At 44.0% G+C, this 25,652-nt stretch overlaps 1 protein-coding gene across 1 annotated transcript in view; it reads left to right on the top strand.

Annotated features, from left to right (window-relative positions):
- The window catches only part of LOC148027179 (WD-40 repeat family protein / beige-like protein), a 116,419-nt gene extending 98,878 nt beyond the window's left edge, over positions 1-17,541 (top strand). The window contains exons 23-31 of the mRNA XM_087691728.1: positions 11,240-11,389; positions 11,510-11,594; positions 11,694-11,814; positions 11,931-12,027; positions 12,129-12,242; positions 12,643-13,012; positions 15,423-16,294; positions 16,376-16,498; positions 16,594-17,541. Of these exons, the coding sequence (XP_087547854.1) occupies positions 11,240-11,389; positions 11,510-11,594; positions 11,694-11,814; positions 11,931-12,027; positions 12,129-12,242; positions 12,643-13,012; positions 15,423-16,294; positions 16,376-16,498; positions 16,594-16,668 (2,007 nt within the window). The 3' untranslated portion in view covers positions 16,669-17,541. The remainder of the gene's footprint in view (positions 1-11,239; positions 11,390-11,509; positions 11,595-11,693; positions 11,815-11,930; positions 12,028-12,128; positions 12,243-12,642; positions 13,013-15,422; positions 16,295-16,375; positions 16,499-16,593) is intronic.
- Positions 17,542-25,652: the final 8,111 nt, after the last annotated feature.

Here is a 25,652-nt window from a genome sequence, read left to right on the forward strand (position 1 = left end):
TTGTGGTATGCAAAGAAAGCAAATCTTGTCTAGGAAGGATATCCGCCAACTCAATCAAGTCAAGCTGCCAATGAAGAAGTCCTTTCATGTGGACTATATGACTTTGCACTCGATGAAGCGTCAAAGATGAATGCATTCCTCGTAGTCCATATGAGCCAATAACCCAAGAAACGTAAGAAACGAAAGAGCACTTTCATATCGGCTTGGATAAGATCCGCGAACTTGGGATGTTAAAAGATCTAGTCTTTTGGAAGCATTGATTGCCCAACCGCTTGGGACCCAATGGTTGATAGAAGTGATTAGACCTTTTGCACCATTGGACAAGTAAGGAACCGATGGTGGAGGTTTTCTACAAATGTTTGACAAAAGAAATAGCAACCATTGGAAATTCACCATTTGGAGAGTGCACAGGCAAGAGGAAGAGAGCCAATCAACATTTGCCAAATGAAAACCTTGGATTTGAAAGGCTTTTTGTTAAGCCAGTCTATCATTACCACAGATTTCCACCATGCTTGATCTTTCTAGAGAGATGAGATGTTGTTACCCTTCTGAGCAAGCTAGTCCTTATCCCATATGAGCAAGTGGTACATCTAATTGGCTATAGCACAACCCAAATGCAGCCATCCATTAAGCATCCATACTTGCCAAGGGGCCTCTTGGTCAAAGGGGAACTTGCACACACACACACACACACTCTCTCTCTCTCTCTCTCTCTCTCTCTCTCTCTCTACATGCATATATACATTTTTTTTTTTTGCAAATAAAATGTAGCTGATTATATTACCAAAAAAAGAATAGATCACAACGGAGTGATCATGCAATAGACTAGTTGGAGCTGATGAAAGTCACAAATACATCATGTATACAAGTCTCTCAAGGCGGTTTTGGGGGGGGGGGGGGGGGCAAGAAGCCATGGAGAGGGGGTGTATGTGTCAGAGTGCAGCGGTGCGGAAGCGTAGGACTGAGAGAGAGAGAACGCAGAGAGAGAAAGAGACAGTGGAAGATGAAGATCTGCTGTATAAAGTGTGCTGAATACAAAGATATGCAGTTATATACACGGGCGTAGTGCGCTGGACTGCGTGTCTCCACCTCGACGATGCAACCTGCTGTTCACCTCGAAGTCCGCTGCAGTCTGCACTGTCTCCTGTCTGAAATCTGCGAACAGAGATGGAATCTGCGCGTGTCACCGGTCTGTAATCTGCGAGCAGAGAAGTGTAGGAGACTGCTGGGGATGTCGGCTATTTATAGCCAGAATCTGACAAAAAACAGGGCGCAGAAAAATATCCTGTCGGCTGCCGACTGACTGAACTGCTCGGACTGCCACGTGGCAGTCCGACTGTGCAGTCCGACTGCCTGTCCGACTGCACACCTGCCCAGCCTGGCTATGATCTCTAACACCCCCTCTCAGAGCCGGGGCAGGGCAGAAGCCTGAGGGATCTGGAATGTCTCCGAAGTAGAGCCTGGGGAAGTGCCTTTGTAAACAAATCCGCAGGATTGTCCTCCGTCTTGCAGTACTCCACAGTGATGGTTTCATCCAGAAGCTTCTCTCTGATGAAGTGGTACTGGATCTGTATGTGCTTCGTCCGGGCATGAAAAACAGGGTTCCGTGCCAAGGCAATGCAACTCTCATTGTCACATTGCAGCAACGTAGGACGAGTCTGGGGGCAGCTAAGCTCCTCCAATAATCTCCGAAGCCACACAGCCTCACATGTGGTGGAAGACGTGGCCCGATACTCCGCCTCAGTAGACGAAAGGGCTACCGTGGGCTGCTTCTTGCTACTCCATGAGATAACACCTGCACCCAAGGTAAAACAGTAACCTGTAGTAGACCGCTTGTGGTCCACATCACCGGCCCAATCCGAGTCGCTCCAACCGGCAAATACAAGATCTGAACCATCTGTCCCTGCGGGGTAATGAATCCCTAAATCAGACGTCCCCCTCAAATACCGAAGTATCCTCTGAGCAGCCTGCCAATGCACCGTCTTAGGTTTACTCATGAACCCTGCCAAGAGCCCAACAACAAAACAAAGATCAACCCTAGTGTTGAGAAGCCAAATCAAGGACCCAATCAATTGACGATAGCGGGAAGCATCCGCCATAGGAGAAGCTGAATGGGAAGTGGCCTTCTAGTTCGGATCCATAGGAGTAGAAAGGGAACGACAATCCTCCATCTCAAAAGACACCAAGAGCTCTTGTACATATCTCTGTTGAGAGATGAAGATCCCCCTCGGAGACTGATAAATCTCATGGCCCAAAAAGAAATGGAGTAGACCCAAGTCCGTCATCTCGAACGTCCGATGTAAAGCTGACTTCGTCTCTTGGACCTGCTGTGCATCATCACCTGTGACAATCAAATCATCAACATATAACACAAAAAACACACAACCATCCTCGGAAGTGTGAACATAAAGCTGCGGATCGGCCTTGGAACGCCGATATCCCAACTGAGACTGGAGGAACGAATCAATCTTCTCGTTCCATGCACGCGGAGTCTGCTTGAGGCCATACAAGGCCTTCTTCAACCTGTAGACTTTCCCATCTGAGGATCCAAAGCCAAGAAGCTGCTCAACATAGATCTCCTCCTTCAAATCAGCATTGAGGAAGGCCGACTTCACATCCAACTGGTAAACAGGCCATCTTCTATGGCCAACCAAGGCAAGAACATCTCTAATGGTTGCCATACGAGTTGTGGGGGCAAAAGTATCATGACAATCAATCCTTGGGCGCTGTGCAAAACCTTTAGCAACAAGGCGAGCCTTGTGCTTATCCAAAGAATCATCGCTAAGGTATTTGTTCTTGAAGACCCACTTGACGCCAATCACCTTCTTATTCGGGGGGCGGGGCACGAGTGACCAAGTGCCATTCCTCGCAATAGCCTCCAACTCGGCTTCCATAGCTTTCTTCCATGGTGCGGACTGTAAAGCCTCCTTCACGGAGGTGGGCTCTCGATCCTGCATAACACGGGTCATCAAACAATAGTTAGAGCAAACAAGCTTCGTAGAATGTGCATGGTGCCGCCGTGACCACCGCGGACCATCCTGCGGTTCCTACTCCTCATGAACCCCCTCGATCCCTGAATCACGGAGTGTGTCACGGGCCCAGCGAGGAGGAGGTCGTCGTCTCTCTCCATCAGCAGAAGACTTTGGAATATCCACCGGTGGTAACTCCACAGGGGTGTCCGGTGGAACAGTAGACTCTGTGTCAGAAACAAAATCATAATCAAAAGGCATGGGCTTCAGTGGAACTGTAGCAGGAGCCCAACTCTCCCCTGGATCTCCAAGAACGGGATGCTCCTCACCTGTTGATATGGCCGGAACCTCAACAAACCACACATCGTGGCTAGTGTACACATCCCGCTTGACGGGATCATACAATTGATAGCCTTGGGACTGGGAGCTGTAGCCAACAAATACCTGTCTTCGGGAAGCTGCTTCAAATTTATCACGGTGAGCCTTGGGAATGTGAACATAGGCAGCACACCCAAAGACCCTAAAGTAAGAAACATCTGGCTTCGTCCCAAAGTAAGCCTCAAACGGGGTCATCCCTTCCACGGCCGAAGTAGGGGATCGATTAAGGATGTGGACTGCAGTAGCCACAGCCTCGGCCCATAGAACCTGAGGGGTTTGTCGGTGCTCCATCATGGTGCGCCCCATCTCGATCACACTGCTGTTCTTCCGTTCAAGAATGCCATTTTCTTGAGGAGTGTTGGTATTGGCAAACTCCTGGTGAATTCCTTTATCTGCACAAAACCGAGCAAACTCATTAGAAACAAATTCACTGCCCTTGTCGGATCGCAAGGTCTTCAACTTTCGGCCCTATCGGTTCTCCTCGAAGAGAAGCCAATCCTTGAAGTGTGAAAAAGCTACTGACTTTAATTCCAAAAAATAGGCCCATGTCAGCTTGCTGTAGTCATCTACGATCAGCATGAAGTACGAGCTCCCTCACAAGGACTCATTCCTCATAGGGCCACATAGATCCGTAGAAACAAGCTCCATCGGTGAAGTAGACCGCCGCGAAGCTGTGTGGGGAATGGCATCCCTATGCTGCTTTCCCCGAATGCAGGAGACACATGGCTGCTGGCTCACCACTATATCCGGCAACCCTCGAACAAGCTGTCCTCGTGACGCCCTCCGAAGATAATCATAGTTCAGGTGAGCAAACCGAGCATGCCATAACTCTGACTGTGATTGAGAGGTAAGAAGAAGAGTAGAGAGGGCGGTGGAAGACTTCAATTTATAAATGCCGTTCTCCTCATATCCGGATGATAGAACCTTCCTCGATCCACGATCAAGGACTCGCACCGTAGTACTGTCAAACTCCACCAAAAGGCCAAGGGAAATCTTATGAACTGATAGGAGATGATACCCTAAGCTAGGTACATGCAAAACCTCGGAGGTATGGGTACCACCTCGTCCATCTGGAATAAGCTGCATCTTACCCCGTCCTGCAATAGATACTGAAGAGCTATCTCCAATGAGAATCTGCCCACACGACGGTCGCAGCTGGGCAACACCATTTGATGAAGGAGTCAGTGCCGGGAGGCACCACTATCAACGATCCACTCTCGAGCCTGGGGAGCCGTCATTGCAGCATCAGAAGCATTCGGTGAAGAGTCCTCAATGACAGCTAGATGAAGAAATGCAGCTGATGAGGGCGCAGCCACCGCTCCAGAATCCTTTGTGTCCTTCTTGTTGGTGTCCTTCTTGTCTTTGTCAGGGAAATCCTTCTTTCAATGGCCAGTCTTTCCACAAATATGACATGTGGATTCTTTGTCCTTGTCCTTCTTGGACTTGTTATCCCCCTTCTTCTTCTTTTGGTTCTTCCCCTTCTTCTGAGAGGCTTGACCTGTCAGCGCCTCCGACTTGGAAGCATTCTGTCCCTTTAACTGTTCCTCTTGGTCCAAGACCATAGGAACCAACTCTTCCCACCGAAGAGTAGACTCTCGCCCCGAAGCAATAAGGGCAGAGTAAAATGTATCGAATCGTGGCGGCAACGGGGACAAAAGTGTGATCGCCATGTCTTCGGAGGAAATTGGCTTCCCCGCATTCTGAACCTGCATCTGAAGCTGCCTTAGCTTATTAATGTGCTCCCGCAGCGAAGAAGACTTGTTGACGGACAAGGTCCACATCTGTACCTCCAAAGAAACCCGCTTCATAAGGGTCATCCGATTGTACATCTGATCAAGCTCCAGCCATATCTCCCGAGCCACCGTCAAGAGCTCGATGTGAGCGATCACGGCTGTAGTACATGATAGAAAAAGAAAGGAACGAATCCTGGCATTCAGTTTGTCCCAATGAGATTGAGCCTTGGCTAACTCCACACGAGCATCGGAAGGGAGTTTGGACTCATCTCTTACCGAGGGCCGGTCAATCTCCTCCTGTACCAGCTCCGCCAAATCATAGGACTCAAGGATGGCCAACATCATGACGCGCCAAATGCGGTAGTTGTCGCCGTCGAGCTTCTGATCTGCAGGAAGAGCTGGTAAGACAGGCACCTTCCGGTCCATAATCAACTGGAACTCTTAGTCAATCTCTGTAGACATCTTCACCTGTAATGCCTTCACAAACGCAAAAGCAGCCTCCTCTGACTGTGAAAATTCAGCGTGCTCAGGCTCTTCCGCATCCTGAAACTTCTTCACCCGCCGGAGGCGATGAAAAAGCAAAACCTGCACTTGTAGGCTGAAAACTCAAACTTCCTCCGCGTCAAACAGCAGTAAACAGCAGCAAATCCACCATCTGGACTCCTTTCCTGTGCGCCCACGCTTGCCTCAGCCTTGTTTTGAGGCGCAGCCCTCTTGTCTGCCCTCAAACGCAAAAAACACAAATTTGTGTCGCGATGGAAACTCCTCTTCAGGTTGATTCTGCGCTCAGAAAGCTCCCTATGAGATACATCCAAGGCTGGGTGCTATATGGCGAAGGATGTGGCATGCTCGTCTCCACAGGAGTTGCGCCGCCTCACACGACTAGAGACAGTGCTTTGGGGTTTCCAGAGGCTGCTATGTGCAGCGCTTACAACCTCTCTTCTCCTGCATCTGGGCAAGCCAGCTTCCCATCGCCAAGCCTCCATGTGCCACCAGCTATAAAAAATACGATACTCTCCTCCGTCTCCAGCTATCCCATAGGCGGTGCCAGAAGGTCATTAGTATGACCAATCTTTACCCACTGTGCTAAGGCCACTCTGTCTCCTCAAAGAAGGTGAATACATTGTCCAGGATGCTCCTATCTTGGACAAAGCCTGTCTGTGTGTCATGGATGATGTTTGGAAGCACGGGGTGTCGTCGCCAACTAATCATCTTTGCTAGCGCCTTATAGGCCACTAACAATAAGGTGATCGGTCTCCATTGGGAAAGCCCCTACCGGTCTCCCCTTTTGGGAAGAAGATTGATAAGGCCTGCTGAAATACTCCCTGGCATCCGTCTTGAAAAGAAGATCTCCTGAAAGGCCATCAGTAGGGGGTCCTTCACCACTTCCCAGTAGGTAGTGAATAAGGTTTTAGAGAGGCCATCCTCTCCTGGGCATTTCTGCCCGTCCTGTGTATGGACAGTCTCCTCTAGTTTCTTCTCTATGAAGGGGGATAGAAGGGAGCGTCCCATCTCCTCTGTGACGAGGGACGGGATGTGATCCCAGACCTGTTGTCTTCAACGCTATCCTCTAGCTGAGGCTGTCTCCTGCTCGAAGAGACGCCCGTAGTAGTCGATGGCAATCTCCATCACCTCGTCTAGGCAAGAATGAGTCCTTCCATACTGATTCTGAAGGCTGCGTATTTGCTCTCCTACGGTGCGAGACTGGTACACTTGGAAGAACTCCCTACACATCGTGTCTCCCTTCCGTACCCAAAAGGTTGTTGAGGTGCGGAAAGAGAACTCTGAGCGCGTGTCCTTAAGGCGAGCAATGGCTGCGCGCGCTCACACCTCTTATGCGTGGAGGGTGGGATCCCCTGGTGCCTCCTGTAATAATCTCTGCGTGGCTGCAAGGTCCTGTCGGAGTGCTCTCTCCTCCTCCCAGATTTGCTGCCTGGTCTGTATGGTTGTCTCTTGGGAGATTCTGCTCAACTTGGCTAGGACCTCTACAACCTCCCCTGTGATCCGGTCCCTCGTATCCCACTCCTTGGTCAGAATCTGCTCTATCTGTCTCGTCACCTTCTCCCTCTTATAGATCGAGTCAGGGATTCGGCAGGATCATGTATCTAGGGCAGATGCTGGGGGATCAAGGGTCAGGATAACTAGAAAATGATTGGACAACGTGGTACTCGCCAATTGCTCAATCTAGCCTCCATGAAAGCTTCCCCACTCCTCACATAAAACCTGTCCAACTGCTCCACTAAGACTCCACCTAGCCGCCTGTATCCCCAAGAGAAGTCCAGCGACCTTTCCCTCCTGTGAAAGGCAGGGTCTCTCCAGGCATTGCGTGCTCCTATTGCGAGTACAAAGACCTCCCCTCCCATACCTTTTGCTCCTTCCCAGCCATGCCTTGGTAGTTTCTACCTTTGCCCTGCTGGTCCTCCAAAGTCTCCAGGTTGTTGAAGTCTCCTCCAATGATCCAGGAGTCCACCTCTGGGAGTCCATCCGCGATCTTTGGCTAGAACCTGCTGCGTGTCCCAACCTTCGTAGGGGCATAGACATTGAGAACTCCAAGGCACAAGTCACTCCTTGCCACTATCATCCCGTGGTCTCATACACAAGTGGTGAGACTCGGGCCAATAGAGGTGCATACGCCTCCATTCCTACCATGTGCACCTATGGTGTGCTCCCAATAAGTGTGTGAGTTGCCCGGGAGTACCTTCCCTACCTGCTGGGCTTGGGTGGGAGTGAGCTTGTGCTCCTGTAGGAGTAAGATGTCGATCCCCGTCCAGCAAGGGCAAGTTGCAGCTCTTGCCGAACAATCAACTTTCTGGAACCACGTGCCCCGCTATAGTGGAAACTATTCACATTCCTGGATGGAAGGTATAAGCTCGTGGGGAAACTTGTGATGACTGTTGACCAAACAGGCATCTGTTCGGTGTGGAGGCTGCTGATGAGGAGGAAAAACTATGGGGCATACAAGTACGCTTTGCCGTCGGTCTCGACGGCGAACTCCAGTCCCCCATGGTGGCCCTTGGCCGGACGATAGGGGTAATAGATGCTCCAGGTGGTACTATCAATGCATCTATTAGCCATGCTGAGAGTTGTGACTCTGTATACTAGTAGAAACGGGCCACCTGTGCCAGGGGCCACTCGATCACATCCCTCGGAGCTCTCCATTATGGAGGAGCTCGAAAGATAATGCTCAAGTGTGGGACCTCGGCACCAGCCCACTAGTTAATGTCCATCATGTAACCAGGCCATTGTTGTGCAAACAGTGCTATTCCTTCTCCCATCCATTGGGAGGTGTGGTCCGCCACCTGACTCTTTCAGCTTCTCTATCTGTGTTGTCGTCCAATCCTTTGAGTGAGAGGACTGAAGAAAAAAAGCGTAGTTTGGTTCATCCAGTGGTGCTAGTAGATGGACCTTGCCCCTCATGAGCCATGAAGATTCCTACCTCAAGAGGTAGCGGGAACTCTCCGTGCTCTGCAACTCTCAGGTAGGACCATGGGCCACTGCGGAAGAACTCCTGTGGCAACAGTTGTGCATGTCTTGGGAAAGTGTGACGGGCGACAAGGGCAGATGAGCTGGTGGTTGTATGGGAGGGGGAGCACTGTTGGTATGAGGAGGATGTAGGCATGTGTGGGAGGGGGAGGGGGGGGGTGGGTTTGGGGGGGACACTTGAACCGGGTGTGGATCAAGGGGTGCTTGGCAGGGGAGGTGGTGGGGGGGTTCGGAGGATGGAGGGATGGTTGGAGGTATGTGGTGGGTGTTGGGGGGCCCTGGTGGCCCTCGAACAGGGGGGGGGGGGTGGGGGCTGTGGCCAGGGTCAGTGGGGGGGGGGGGGGGGGGGATGGGAAACAGGGAGGAGGGGTGTGGGGGTTGTGTGATCTCAGGTGAGGTAGTTTGTGGTGCAAGTGATGGATGTGGGGGACTGTGGTCCTGTCGGGGGGGCCGGGCAAGGGGGGGGGGGGCTGTGGAGTACTTTGTTGAGGGGGCATCACTCGCCCTCCTGCTCCTTGCTGTCGAGGCTGGGTCTCAGGAGCTAGCTGCGGTCCCCCCTGTCGTCTCCCTCTCTCGTGTCTCTGAACCCGTGTGAAGTCGTTAACGTCCACTTGTGGGCATGTTGACGGAGCCGCCTTGGGCCGGAAACGCGTACAATCTGTTGCTTGATGCCCAAAGTCGTGGCAGCAGAGGCACTGTCTTGGTTGCCCAGTCACAATGACCTGCTGTGTGAAGGAGTGACCTCCAGCCTCAATATCTAGGAACTTTGGTATACTTTTTGTGTCTTTCACAGCCCCTCGTACCTTTGGGACCCCTGCAATTGTCACTGCATCCGCGAAGAAAGCAGGAAGAATTGTGTCAAAGAGCCGTCCAAAGTCCTCCACTAAGTGGCGGTACTCTACCGCTAGTCCGGGGAAAAGTAGGGTGACTGGGTGTCTGAGAAAACTGTTGTGGAGCGCAAATGTCTCCACTGTGAAGCTGATATACCAAGGAACCATGTAGATGACCCCCTTCGTGGAGGCATAGGGTGAGCTCTCCACTAACTCACGGGCTGCGTCCGTAGAGGTGAGTCGAACCATGAAGATCCCTTGGTCCATGAGGAGTGCCTCCATGATCTGCACTATACCAATGCACAACGTGGAGTGGAGCCAATCGTGCAGCTGGGCCCTCGATGGGGAGTGTCCAACGACCGGACCAAAGATTGCTATTTCTTTCAGCTCCAACTTTGTGGCCCAAACGGCCAAGAGTTGTTCCTCAGAGAGGATGATGCGCAAGGTGTTTGACTAGGGGGCACTCACAGAATGCACCGGCATCTAACCAGAGGTTTCCATTGTGCGTCCCTGTTGAGGAGCTACCACTCATGCTGCTGTGCTATTGGAGGGGGGGGGGGGGGTGTTGCTGCAGAGGAAGGGAGCAACTAGAGGGGAGGAGGGCCGATGGCGAGGAGAGGGGGGGGGGGGGGGGGGAATGCTTGTTTACACTGTGGGGGAGGTGTTGGACACTGCTGTAGTGCAGCTCGCAGTGAGGCGAATGAGTGTGTTAGACCTTTCGGACAGAGCCGCGGGCCACAGTATAGGAAAAGGCGGGTGGGGAAGGCGGTGGAGGTTGGGGGGGGGTTGGGGGGGGGGGGGGGTGTGTCACGGCAGAGGGACGGGGAACCAAATCCTCAGCCAAGAGGACACGGCGCAGGTTCAACCGGGGGGGGGGGGGGGGGGGGGGCGATCAGTGGCATGATTGAGGCAGGAGAGGTGAGGCGTGTAGGGGAGCAGAAGGCGTAGCGTCAAGTGGGAGCGGTGGGGGGGGGGCATGCACATGCATACATACATACATGTGTGTGTGTGTGAGAGAGAGAGAGAGAGAGAGAGAGAGAGAGAGAGAGAGATCTTTACGCTATCTTAGTGGGAAGTCATCAAGTTATCAACTGCTTGATCCAATTTCAAATCTCCCTTTATGATCCTATTTCTAGATGATTGTATGGACGCAGACATTGAACTCTGAGTCCTGTTGGTCACCATGCATTCAGCTTACCTATTGAGTTACGCCTGTTTGGTTACTATGTGTGTGTATGCACCCGGGTGTTCTTTGCAAGAAAGAAAGAAAACAAGAAATGTGAATTCGAGAGACACTAGCTAGCCGTCAAATATCAAATTTCACCATTTCCTTCTACAGCCGTGCATTTGGATGTCAGTCTTCCAACTTGCTTATTTCCCTTGTGAAGTGGTTACAAGGTTATAATTTATGTCATATTTTATGTGGCTAGTTGATCAACAACTTGGCACACAGAAACCTAGGGGTGAGTTGTATGTCCGAAAGGGCTCGGGCACACACTGTAACAAAGAACTAATCTCTTTCAACAGATACTGTTGTTGGAGGTTTTCTAACTCGAGTATGGAGCTTTCTATGAATGTTGTAGACTAGGACTTCTCCATTACAGCAGCGGGGACATCATTTTGCATGCATGTCTGCTTGTATTTTTACCTGAAGCCAAGGCATTCCTTTTACATTTGTGTATGCTTGTCTGCATGTGTACAATGCTTGTGAATTATGCCTGTACTTGTTTTAATTGAAAAATTTACAGTACAGAACACAGATAGATGTCTCAGGGTATTCTATTTATTTCTCTTATGCAAGTGGATGTTTGAGTTTCCTAAATCAGAATGCATGTTGCTACTCTAGGTTCTCTATTATCTGGTTCGTTTAGAACCATTTACAACTCTTTCTATCCAACTTCAAGGTGGAAAGTTTGATCACGCTGATCGCATGTTTGGTGACATTGGATCTACCTGGAATGGAGTCTTGGAAGACATGAGTGATGTCAAGGAGTTGGTATGCGATACCATATACTTCCAAAATCCATTGTTTAATCAGCATATTTTTTTCTATCTTAAAGAGGTGCTGCTAGGAGTTATTTTAAAAGCTCAGTTTGGTTCTTGTTTGGAGTTATAGGTGCCAGAGCTGTTCTACCTACCAGAAGTTCTACTAAATGTTAATAAAATCGGATTAGGGAAGACACAAAAAGGCGAGAATCTTGGTAGGCATCTTTGTTAATAGGTGTCTTTGTTTATATCAAGCGTACCTTCGATAGACATATCTTTGAGCTGCTATGCCATGTTTGCAATGCAAAATGCAGAGAATGTCAAGCTCCCCCTTTGGGCAGCAAGTCCAGTGGACTTTATTCAAAAACATCGGGCTGCTCTTGAGAGCCAGTATGTGTCTGCAAATCTTCATAACTGGATAGATCTAATTTTTGGGTATTTCTCTTTACTATTTTCTCCATTTGAAATATCATTTTCTGCACTTAATTTTAATTCCCAATCTGTTCTTCATTTCAATGTATCAGCATCTAACGAAAATTTCCTTTTAAAAGTTACAAACAAAGAGGAAAGGAGGCAGTTGCTGCAAACAATGTGTTCTTTTACATGACATATGAGGGTGCGGTGGATATTGATAAAATTGATGATCCTGTAAGATTGTCTATTGATGTTTTGCCTTTTCAGTATGGGATGTTGGCCTTGTGGAGTTTTGTGGTCTACCTTCATGTAATCTGTCGTGGATTTTCATGTAGGTTCTTAGAAAAGCCACACAAGACCAGATAGCTTATTTTGGACAAACTCCATCTCAGCTTTTGACATCACCTCACATCAAGCGAATGCCTTTGGAGGATGTCATCCACTTGCAGGTATCTCGCAATATTTCTGAATGTAATAGAACCTGTCATCTGCGTACCACATAACTTTGTTTGAATAGTCTGGAAGCATCTTCCTGATCACTTTTAACTTTCAGTTCATGTGACATACATAAGTATTGGCACCTTTTTCAAGTAATACTCTCTGGCTAGATTGCCAAGCAGAAATGGGCTTCCAATCCGAAGAAACTTGAGTGCTGTGTACTCACTGGTTCACGCTTCTTAAATGACATCATGCTGCACTGTCACAGATAATCTGTTCAATGTATTTTGGTTGCTTCAGTTTGTTCCATTCTGTCTTCCTGTTTGTGACATTTTAAAGGTATTATTTTTACTGTAAATCCATGGAAAGTGTGCGTTTTCTTACTTACCTGATAGTGCTGGTGTACTTCAGACAATTTTCAGGAATCCTTCAGCAGCTCAATGTTACACGGTACCTTTTTGTGAGAGGTGTAATGTACCAGCTGGTGCTATAGCCGCTACACATGATACTCTTATTACAGTGGACACCAACGCACCTGCTTGTACTGTAGCTGTGCATAGATGGCAGCCACATACACCTGATGGCCATGGTTTGCCGTTTCACTTTCAGCATGGAAAGCCAGCTGCATCATCTGGAGGTGGTGCTTTGGTTCGTATGTTCAGCAGACAAGCAGGGTCTGGTGCTACAGAATGGCGCTATCCTCGAGCTGTTGCCCTTGGAGCTCCAGGCGTACAGAGTCGTCATATTGTTGCAATCACACAAGATGGGAATCTTTTGACTGGTAAGAATGTATGATTGTGTACATTGATAGTTTGTTCTATGACCTGGAATATATTGGTATTTGATACCTAAATATAATCTGATTGAACTGTTAGGTTTATTAACTTTGACTTGCTGGTTTTGTATGGTGATTCAATGGATAAATAATGAACCTTTAGGGAACTTCCACAAAAACCTGAATACAGTGCAAGGAATCGAATTGTGTGCATACGTAGGTGACCTACTGGTTTGGTTGAATGCAACTGCAAAAGCCAATAGTTATAAGGTGCTTTCATCACCGTGAAGCCTGGGAAGATTAGAGCAAGAAAGGTGGGGGAAGTGTGATGTTTAGAGCCGTTTTTTATGTCTAGAGATTTGGCAAAACTTGTACTGACGGTCTGGAAACCTTTCTGACAATGTGAAACTCTCTCTTTAGGTTCTCGTCATAGTTGTCAGGTACGAAAAGTACGGTACGGTACGATAAAATACGGTACTAAATGGTACCTTAAGATTTTACAAGGTATGGTACGACATTAGTACGAAAAAAAAAATAACTTTATTATTTTGAACTATAGATGATAGAACAGATGTTTAAAGTCTAAATACCAATGCTATTGGAGTATATAAGATGAATCCTTGAGGGTAACACGCCAAAACCTCGATGGCATATACCGCATGCGCAACATGCGCTACGACTTACAAGTACATACATAGGAGTGGATACATCATACATGAATGATCATACAAATAAGAGGCATGTATGCTTGAAAGAGAGAGAGAGATGAAATGACATGAGATGCTTTATTAACGTCTACAAGAGGCCAAAATGACTTGTGAGACCAACAGTTACCAAACAAACCACCAAAGGTTTTGGTAAAAGATTTATGAATTTTGTTATGGTTTTGTTTGGCATTGCTAAGGCTAAAGTAGCTATGGATGGTACATTCACTAATTCGTGTACTCTCAGAAGGTACATTAGGCCAAGCTATCCTCTGGCCTAGTTTTATTAGCAATGTGTACTAATGCTTTGGGTTGGGTGGTGCAAAATGAGCTGTGAACAAAGGTAAAATCAATAGGATTAAGCTACTTGATGGTTCTCAAATGGTGCTGAATTTATTTATTGATGACACTAACATATTGTGAAAAATGATGGGACATCAATTAGAAACGTTTGGAACTGCTTGAATACCTTATGTATGGCCTTTGGCTCTAGGATAAATCATAACAAAACATGTATGAGGAGTCCAATCAAAGCTTCCACCCCCTTTCTTGGTTGATCGATCAAGGCTACAAAATCACTACCACCACCACAACAACAACAATCAACAACCCAAACCACCACCAACAACAATCACGCCCCCCCAAAAAAAAAAAGAAAAAAGGGAAAAAGAAGAAGAGTAAAAAGTATTTTGTACGAATTCGTATGGTACGGTACGGTACGAACCATATAGTATGAACCAGTTCGTACCACGTACGAGTGCAACTATGGTTCTCATCTAACCCTCTTATCACCAGTGGGTTTGAAGTAGTGAAATAATTCTGAGAAAGAAAGAATGTGACGAAAAGTGCCACCACCTCAGATGTGCACCACACTAACCTTTACTAAGACAGCACATCATCCTTGATTGCAACACTCCTTTGAGAACTGATACTAAGATTGGAGCTGCTGCCCTTAGTTGTGGAAGTGTCTGCTGTAAGGATCGTATTGATGACTGCTGGGAATAGGAAACATTCCCTTGCTGAGGCAATAGTTTCGTCCAGTCCCCTGACAACTGTCACAGTAACATGGGACAGCATTTTTCTGGCTTCCCATCCTACTGCCATATGCCATCCTGTGCCTGCTGTCGCTGTCCCGATCTCCAAAACCTCTCCCATGTCACTATGTTTCAGTAATTTTCTGGCTTCCCATCCTAGTGCCATCCCATCCCATCCCATCCCATCCTGTCCCCCTCTCTGTCTGTCTTGCCAGCTGGAACCTTATTTGTACGTCTCATAGCTGTCTGAAAAAAACTGAGTCACAGCAATGCCTCATCATCCCTCTTCTTGAGGTGTGTTGACATGATGTTTTGAGATAGATTTGGCAATTGAGGTAGGATCCTTACCTCATCACAAGAGGCTCCATGCAGCTGTGCCCACGTTCCTTTGAGCAGGGGAGCTCAGATGGAGGCAGTGGTCAGAGTTCAAACCTACTAAATAACCAGTTTTCAAAGCCATGATGCTAGCGTTGAATCTCACTACAAATCACAGAAAGCCTTAAATATGATGATGAAGTCTCAAGAAAGGTTTGTGCATTTTGGTAAGGTTGTCTGTGACCAATGTTCCAGTATTGAACTTTCTCCTTTCTTTCTTTGCTTAAATGCGTTTTTTTGGGTTAAAAATTTCAGTTTTACTCAGACAAAGCTGTTTGGCACCCTACATATTTATTTGTGCAGGTGGGCATGTAGATAACAGTTTAAAGCTAGTAGCAGGAGACACTGCAAGGGTATTGGAGTCTGCATTTGGTCACTGTGCACCAATTACATGCTTATCGCTATCACCAGATGGCAATACATGCATAACAGGATCACGTGACTGTACTGCAATGCTATGGAGAATTCATAGTAACTCCACTGCTAGCTCTAGCTCTTCTAACCTCATCTCAGATCCAGCAATGTTGGCTGCTGCAAAGTCAACAACAGATAGTATCGAAGCCAACATCAGTGCAGGAGGAAGGAGAAGACGTATTGAAGGACCCATGCATGTGTTGAGAGGTCATGTAGATGATGTAATGTGTTGCTGCACTAATGCTGATCTTGATGTTGCAGTATCGTGCTCCCAGCTACGTGGTGCGCTTATCCATTCACTTGTACGCGGTCGGCTAATGCGCCGTCTTGATCTGCCAAGAGCAGATGTCGTTGCTTTGTCATCTGAGGGTATACTAATTGTATGGGATAAGCACAGCCGCTGTTTGTCCACCTTTACCATAAATGGTATACGCATGGCAGCAGTAGTACTACCTACATGTGACGGAGATGTGAGTTGTATAACAGTGGCTACAGACGGACATCATGCTGTTGTAGGCACAAGTTGCACGAAATATCAGCAGCTCGATGTGAGTTGGTATGCCAACAATCCTACTGCTTCTGAAGTATGGCAGCAGGATAGCCAACAGCCTGGTGTTCCTTCAAGGAGTGAGCAGGCGAATGCACATTCCAATGTGTATGGCAATGAAGATGGCAGGATGCTACATGCAAGGAGCACAGAAGAAACTGAAACAGCACAACCATGTCCTGCAGTCACTCTCTTTGACCTTCATACCCTTCAGGTCGGTTCCTGTTCCATAGAGTGTGTGTGATTTAGGCACAGAAGATGTAAATTAACTCTCTTAGTTGTTCTATTGTCTCAGGTTATTCACAAGTTCAAGTTGCAACAAGGCCAAGATGTCACAGCCCTTGCCTTAAACAGAGATAGCACCAACCTTGTTGTCTCAACTGCAGATGGGCAATTGTTTGTCTATGCAGATCCTGCAGTAAGTTTTTGTATTTTCCAGCATGGGTGATTTTCTTTAGTAGATGACACTCGGGTTACAGTGTGATCAGTTTAATACCACATTCATGTATGCAGTTGAGCATTAAGGTAGTAGATCAAATGCTGCGACTAGGGTGGCAAGGAGCTGGTCTGGCTGGATACATTTCATGATATGTACAGATGCTCAAGAGGCTTACAGCTGGCTTGATCAATGATGCTTTGAAACCCATAAACAGAATTAGGAGATCTGATCAAGCATTCTCTGTGCATGCCTGTCTGGTGAGCTACACTTCTGGAGGAAACCTGGGTTGGCTATCCTTCTGGTGCAGAAGCCAGATGATTTTCCATGTTAATCTGGCAACCAGGGATCATAGTTAGAATGTATAATATCACAAGAGAGTTGATTTGAATGGATCCAAACGGCAGCAGAGACTGAAACCCAAGGTATGCAGAGATGCACAGCATTCTTTCCAGCCTGTACGGTGTGGACACTAATTCTTTTTGTACAATTTTGTTACCTGCTTGAGAGGAACCCATTTTATGGGTCAATTGTAGATTTACAGATATCAGAAATTCAATCCTGACGGTTAGTAAGTTGCATCCTTGTCCTTGTTCTTGATTCACCTCCATTTTTTAGGAGGGAACAAACAAGTTGTGGGGTGTATTGTCTCCCACAGACTTGGCAATGCAACATCAAATTCATTCTGTAATTTATCTCCCCCACTGAGGCAATAAAACAAGCAGTTACAGAAGGTCATTAAGTCTTGCTCGATGAATGCAAGTTGTGGTGCTTGCTTCAACTTGGACAGCCTGATAGTATTTTATGTACTGACATCACAAGAGTCCCACAGATTTCAGTCTAAATATTGAGCATATTTTTTGGGAAAGGAATTGTTATCCTGCTCTGCTTCTGGAAATACTATTTTAATATATTGACATCAAGAAGTTGAATTGTAATGTACATCATGATTTATGGACCTCTTTATTTAAAGAACAGTGTATCTATGGTAACCACATGGATTAAGGTAGCCTCAAAGTAAGTATCAAGTGAGAAGTACCAGCAGTGTTGTATGTATTCAATATTTTCCTGAGAATCAACACTTTTCAAATGGGATCTGGCACTGGAATTCTTCCATCGCTCTAAGCAAACAAATGAAGACTGTAGGAATTATTGCTTCTTGGTAGGCCATTTGTTGTTAGATCTCCAAGCTCGTGCCTATCTTTTCTCTCTAAGTTATGCAAACAAAATGCAAGTGATCCATACTAGGATCAGAAGGCCACAAATCATTCAATACAAAGTCCATGCATGACCTTCTCCATGATTGTGAGTGACTACTCTAATAAGTAATACTTGAATGGTAAAGAAATCAGCATGTTGAGGATATGTCTAGACCAAAAGAGTATGAAGAAAGTAATGGCAAATATAGCCCATGGAGTGGAAAATTAAGAAGTGCACATAGAGGGCAAAAATTGCACGAGGAAAGAAGCCTATGGCTAAAATTTTTAAAGATGAGTCTATAGATGATGAGCATAATATTTTCACGCAATAAAAGTTAGTTGGTTAGTTTGAAAGTTAGTCAATTAATAAGTTAGTAAGATTTCTAATTAAAGACTAAGGTAAAAACTAACTAACGTTAATAGCTATATATATATATATATATATATATATATATATATATATATATATATATATATATATATATATATATATATATATATATATATATATATGGAGTCATAAATTCGATATTTTTCTCGGATTGGCAAGGACTGTAGCCACCCGTCATGGAAGTTACGTTCCAGAAGAGGTGATTCTATGAAACAAATTTGCATTCTTCCAGATGTCTCAATTGTTAGGATGTAAATTTGGGTGTAATTGAATGGTAAGAGTATAATTAGAATGGTGAATTTAAGGAGCATGCAGATTCAATGTATTTCCAATAAGGATGTATTTTACAGGGGTGTAAGTTTTGTCAATATCTTTTATAAATTTTCGTTGGCTTCTTTAAAAATTGTTCCAAAAGATTGGACTTCACCAAAATCCGTGTAATATAGATTTGGCTATAATTAGTCACATTAGTTTTTTCTTGCTTCAAGAAATCCTCTCATAACATATTTGTTGGTTGGTTTGGTGAAGATGCAATCCTTCTGATTCGAAGAGATCTTGAAAATGTTGATACTATAGGCGAATTATTGTGCTTGATTGAACTTGTAAGTCGACTTTCTTTAAGATAGATATATGGGCCCATGCAATTCATGGATTGAATTAGAGTACTAATGGTACTTTAGTTTTGATTAATCTAGTTGGTGAACCTACATATAAATGTTAGTGTGTTAGTTGACAGTGGTGTGTACTCGATATTATGATGGTTTTGCACTACGGATTGTTGATGTAGTAGTTATACTTGAAAATGTTGGGGTGATTGAGTTTTGGGAGAACTGATGGTTATTACTGTTGGGACATGATGTTGAGGATATTTGGCCAGCTAGATAGTGCGTAGAGTTTATCAAGCATGTTTAACTTTGTCACAATGGGATGAATGCACTTCGTTCACATTAGTCTCCTAATTGCAAGTCTAGATCTTAAAGCATGTTTGTATATTGTTTTTAAGGAGGTAGGATTTTTGTATGCTATTTTGAAATCAAGTACCGACCAGGGAAAGAGAATGTAGTTGTCGATGCACTTAGTCGCAAGGCATTTCTAAATTTTCTAATCTTGCAGAATCCATGAACGGCCAGATCTCTAGCTACAAAAGTATCTATGCCAAACAATCCAATACTTGAATTAGCTAGAGAGGAAGCATGCCATGATTTGGCCTACCAAACAATGCTAAAGGAAATGTCCACCAAGGAGCAGAATCAAAAGTTGCAGCTAGAAAGACCTACTTGAAGTTGAGATGCAATATGAAAGAGACCATTGTGGGTCTTTTCAGTTTTGGTCTGTCTTGTCTTTATGCTTGCAGTCGTACATATGACTTAGCATGTGTAACTATGCCAAAAATGAAAGGTGCATCCATAATTCTAACAAGGGGTTAATAAATAGGAATCATCGACCCATCATTGCTAATGTACATCTCTCATTAGAATCGTAAGAGAGAAGATTGTCTACAACATTGGCCTGTTTGAACGAGTTCTACTGTTTGGATAACTGAAGTTTCTTAAAAGGGCGTCCTTGTTTCAAAATAATTAAAATCAGCATCGTTGAAGTTTAGATGCGTGCTCTCTATTCAATCCATTGCAATGGTGTCTAAAAGATGACTGAACAATCTATACTTAAGTGGGATAATCAGGAAAATGGAATCTGTAACAATTACAAGATGAAAGAACAAGTTACAATGAAGAGAGCTAGGAATGTTTGATCATATGTAGGAAAAAAATTATTTTTCATTCATTCATTCTCTCTCTCTCTCTCTCTCTCTCTCTCTCTCTCTCGGGATCTAAGAAGGTTGAAGTGGTGACAAGTTCCCTTTTTGTCCGTGCTAGTTGTGAGGATTGCTAGGTATAAGCTTAAAGACCATGGCACATTCATATTGAGCTAGGAATGTTTGATCATATGCATGAAAAAAAAAACATTTCTTTTCATTAATTCATTCTCTCTCTCTCTCTCTCTCTCTCTCTAGGATTTAAGAAGGCTGAACTGGTGACTAGTCCCCTTTTTGTCTACGCTAGTAGTGAGGATTGCTAGGTGTAAGCTTAAAGACCATGGCACATTCATATATTATATTAGTATTTCATCTATACGTTGATGCCTAGGCACCACTAAGACCATTAGATGTAAAAGGCTTTGTGCAAACTGAGTACTTTTACTTGTTTCTAGATATGCAAGTAAACCATGTTATATTGTTAAAAGTGTTCAAGCTATTAGTGGATGTCTCTCTATTATATATTATACGATATATAAAAGGACATGGAGGTTGTGAGTGCTCAAATCTATAGATTTGGTTACGCTCTTCATTTCTAGCTATAAAACACCTAAATCTGAGATGTTGTGTGCAAGAGTTATGGCCAAAATAGGAAAGTGTTATCAAGCTACTATAATTGTCCATGACTTTTGAAGTATGCTTTGTATTCGATCAAAATGAATAGGTTGGCTACTACTTAGCTCAATAAGTATTCAATAAGGCTCAATTAAGCCTTAGAAAGCTCCTTAATAAGTTGGAAGCAAGTTAGAACAAGCTAGGAGAAGGGAAGACTCAATGCATAACTTGGAAGGAAGAAACAGTGGTTGCCATGAAACCTTGAGCAGAAGCTTTGAATCCAAGCTAAATTAAAGGCTGAGAAGCTCCTCAAATGCCCACTCTGATACCAATTGAAAGGTAGAGCCCAAGTGAAAGTACACAAGTGGAAGCAAGAGCAAAGCAATAGCTATGGTAGACAAAGCAAGAAAGTAAGAGAGAGAGACACCATATGTGGCCAGCCTTTCCTTATTTAATAGTCACTAAAAGAATAAAGAATAAATTAATAGTGATAGACACATGCCATGTACAATGTACAGGTGCATGGTCATGATGTGTGAAGTAAATACAGGGTGGCATATGCACCTTTATCCTCGACATCCAATACACACACAAACATACATATATACATACATATACATTTATATACATGAATGGCGAACTCTATGAAATTTAAAAAATTGTGTGGATAAAGTGAGTCTCTAATTTCACAATGTATGTATACTAAATGATTTATGCAATCCATTCCAACAAGCAAATCAATTGCCAAAGTCTCATATGTCAACCCATTCCAAATTTTTGAAATTCAAGAAGGTAAATCACATTGATATATCTAAAATTTATTATATCACTTGGCATATCTTCTTAGTAGAACTTCTACATGGTATAAGGATATATATATATATATATATATATATATATGGAAACACCTTAGATTAAGTCTCTCTCTTGGTAGAGTATGTTAGTTGATGGGTGACTCAATATGTGTGTGGGTCCCTTCCACTTTACTTCTAGATTGTAGTGGACGTACTAGAGGGTCATGATTGTAATGAGTTTGCATCGGTGGTTTTGAGGAAGGCACACTTTCCATTTACTCCAACGTATAGTGATATTGAGTTGGTTCAATAATGTATGTCACACATGCTGATAGATTCTTGCTAGAGATCTTAGAAATGAGAGTTTGGTAGAAGTATACTTTATTTGATCACTTTATTGGAGTTTTGAATGTACTTAGACATCCCACTTGTACCTTTGTGATTTTTTTTGGGCTGATTGCACTTTAATTTCTCCTTTTTGAGCCACAATGTCTTTAATGGTTACATGATGCAATTACTAGATCAATTTTTGCATGAGTTTCCATGTCTAGGAATACTATATTTTGATCGATTAATTGGTGTTGTGCAAAGGGTTACCAGGCAATGTGGAATTCATCCTGCCTCCCTTTGCAATAACTTTTGCATGTTGTTGGAGAAATGCTGACATTGGTTCACTCCCTTACGATTTGAGTCTCTAGATGATGCTTTGTTGATATTATTATCTATGTATTTGTTTGATCTTATCAAACAATTTCAATTACCCTCTTATTAGCATGCCAAACTTGTGGCTTTGACTAAGGGATTGCACTATAACTCTTGTCAGTCGCACAACCTCTTTTGACGATTGCATGGCTCCTTCCCCCTCTCGGAGAGTATGTATTGGCAATATTTTGTGTACCTTCTTGGGTCCATATTTTTATTGCTATTGCTTATTTTATAATTTATGACTGTTTAGGAGATGCTATTGCATTTGGTTTGTTGATGAGGAGCTGTCGGGTTTGTCTCTTCCTTTTGAAGTAATAGTTTATTGGTGAAGCATTGATTGGTGATACTTTCATGATTTTGAAAGTTGATCAAGATAATTTACATAAAGTATTGGACATATGAGATTTGTTTGGTCAGGCTTCAAGCTTCCATATTAACACTTCTAAAGCATCTCACACTAGTTGCACTGAACATGATTTGCAGGCCTTGGAGGTGGTTCCCAAAGCGAATATTGTAAGGCACTATAGTTACCCTTTGGGGGTGTATGTTTTGCATAAGCAATTTTTGGGATGGATTTTTGCTACGGTGGAATTAAAATTTACTTATAAAAAGTTGCAAATATGGCCTTTCCATATGCATCTTAAAGTGGCATAGATAATTATGCTATCTATTCTTGCTTACTATTTGCCTCTATTGCCTTGGCATAGGAGTAGCTTGAGGAACATGAGAGAGAGAGAGAGAGAGAGAGAGAGAGAGAGAGAGAGAGAGAGAGAGAGAGAGAGAGAGAGAGAGAGAGAGAGAGAGAGAGAGAGAGAGAGAGAGAGAGAGAGAGAGAGAGAGAGAGAGAGAGAGAGAGCAATGGCGATGGAGGTTTGAACTCAAGAGAGCAAGACCAGTGTGTGGGAACTCTAACCATCACAATGTGTGACTTGCCTTTCCTTTATTATTCTGTGATAGTAAAGAATAAAGAATAAAGAAGATAGTGATGAGTGGCCACCACCTTTAGTATACATGTGTGTGGGTGTTGAGTACAATATAAATATAGGGGGCTAGGCATAGATGTCTTTTAACCCCCAACAACCTTCCACTTAAAGGAAAATGTATCTGGAGTGGGGAGAAAAAGTATTGTATGTATGTATTTATGTGTGTGTGTGTGTGTGTGTGTGTGTGTGTGTGTGTGTGTGTGTGTGTGTGTGTGTGTGTGTGTGAATAGAACTAGATAAGGAAAGACATAATCTCATCCTATGCCCATAGTCTTTCTAAGAAAGGCATGATTTTCCATTGGGAGACTTCTAACAAGTAGATCAACAAAATTCTTATATGTAAAGAACCTTACAAGATCTATGTGTGTATCCTCGACCATCTCTCTAATGAAGTGATATGGCACCTCAATGTGCTTGATCTTTGAATGAAATACCAAATTACGTGACAACTCGATAGCATTCATAGAATCCAAATGTAGGATATGAGTCATAGAAGTAATATTAAGGTCTACAACCAGACGGCCTAACCATAGGCCCTCCTTGGCAAGCCTCAATGGCTACAATGTAACCCTTGGTAGTAGACAAGGTTGTGCGTTTTTGCACCCTAGACGTCCAAGAAAAAGCAACTCCAGTAGCAAAGGTAAAGGTGTAGCCAAAGGTGAACTTCCTACTATTTGCATATCATGCATAATTTGAGTTAGTGTAGTAGCAATGACTCCAATATCGTGATTGCCATATCAAAGGCACAAGTCTACAAGTGCCCTTAAGGTATCTCGTGATACCCTTATCATGGCATCCCAATGTCATTGGCTAGCTGTCACTGTATAACAAGTCACAACTCCTATTGCAAATGCTACGTAAGATCTAATGGTGATTCCTCCTAGAAGATCACCCTATGCACCTCGATCACTTTCTTAGGTTTCTTATGCATCTTATTCCCATGAAACACAACATCATGGTTGTGGATAAATTTTGGAGCCTAGGGATCCCAAAGACAATAGCATCTCACCTGCATCACTATATCCAACAAAGATACATTTAATAGACTTTGATTCCAACTTGTTGGCCTGCCTTTAGGAAAATGACAGAATGTCTCACATCCAAAGACTCTCAAGTATGCATATGAAGGAGGCTTACCAAACCATACCTCCTTTGTAACTCTACTACTAATAAGAGGAGTGCATGGGGATCCATTGATCAAATGAACTGTAGTAGTAACCACCTTAGCGCAAAACATATGAGATAAGTCTACTGACCAAGCATACTATAGATCCTCTCTTGAAATGTCCTATTCATGTGCTGTGCAACACCATTCTAGGGTGGAGTTTAAGGGGTAGCCAAGTGATGCTTAATGCCATGATCATCACAAAACTTCTCAAAGGTACATGAGATATACACACCCCCATTATGTGATCTTAGGTATTTCAGCCTAACCCATTCTAGTTCTCAACAAAAGTAACAAAATGCTGAATCCTGCAATTTTTGCTTTATGTGATAGGCACATAACAAATTACTTAGCACCACCCAAATAATGACAAGGCATGGGACCACAAACATTGGAATAAATGAGAGCCAACAAGTTACCCATGCACGTAGAGCTAGACTTGTTATGAGCATTAGAAGTCTTTCGACTGTATAAACAATGATCACAAGAATTAAAAGAAGAATAGTCCTAGGGTGGGAGATACTACAAATAAGTCAAAAATTTCATTGCTTTGAGCAATATGTGCCGAAGGTGATGATGCGACAAAGATACATGAGGAAGATTAGTGATGGTTAATAAATGATCAATAGATTCGATAACAAGCAAGGGATAGGGGCTACCAACCTTGGCACCTTGACCAAAGATGAGGTTGCCACAAGTAATCTTCCAAGCATAATCACCAAAGAGACATGATAACTAGCATAATCCAACTATCAAGTAAAAATAAGGCTTTTGTCAAAGTCAGACATAATGTACATTATGCAAAACAAAAGAAATACATATAGAAAATTTCAAGTGAACATTATCAATGCCTATAATATCACATGCATGATCATCTCCCAGTCATACAAAACCTGAAATGGTATGATAGGTATAAAACTAGTTGCGATGTGAGGTCACATAAACGGAAGCCCATGAATCAGTAACCAACACTGAGAGAATGAGGATTTCCATTAGTCAATAGTATGATACCAAGTGAAGATGAAGACAATATGTAATCATTTGAATTCTAATCCAGTTCATTAATCTTGTCAATCTCTTGATAGTGGATTCAATTATGTGTTGATCACCTGATGCTTCAGTATTATCCTACATTGTTCCTTTGCTTTTATCACACCGATCCTAGCACATATTATGGCACTATGGCGGTATGTGTCCCTACTGCCCGCAATAATGACATGTAAGAGAAGACTAAGGACCACTAGATTTATTGTGAGCTTGCCCATGAGATCTAGAATTAGACCTATTTTACTGTGGGTCTCTACCATGATGGTGATAATTGACTCTAGCATCATTACTGCCTCTAACTATGAGAGCATGAGAGGCACGGATTTCAATATGCTTCCCATTAACCTCTTTTAGTGAGTAAAGATACCTTGACATCTGAGCATTTAAAACCATCTTTAGGAGATTTTAGTGCTTATGGTAGTATGAAATGTATTCCATGGCTCAATGAGAGTAACAAGCGAAGACATAGACTTAATATTATTAT

The sequence above is a fragment of the Lygodium microphyllum genome, chromosome 13, assembly GCF_053477565.2.
Source record: "Lygodium microphyllum isolate KBCC chromosome 13, Lygodium_microphyllum_v1.1.10, whole genome shotgun sequence".
Lineage (NCBI taxonomy): Eukaryota > Viridiplantae > Streptophyta > Polypodiopsida > Schizaeales > Lygodiaceae > Lygodium > Lygodium microphyllum.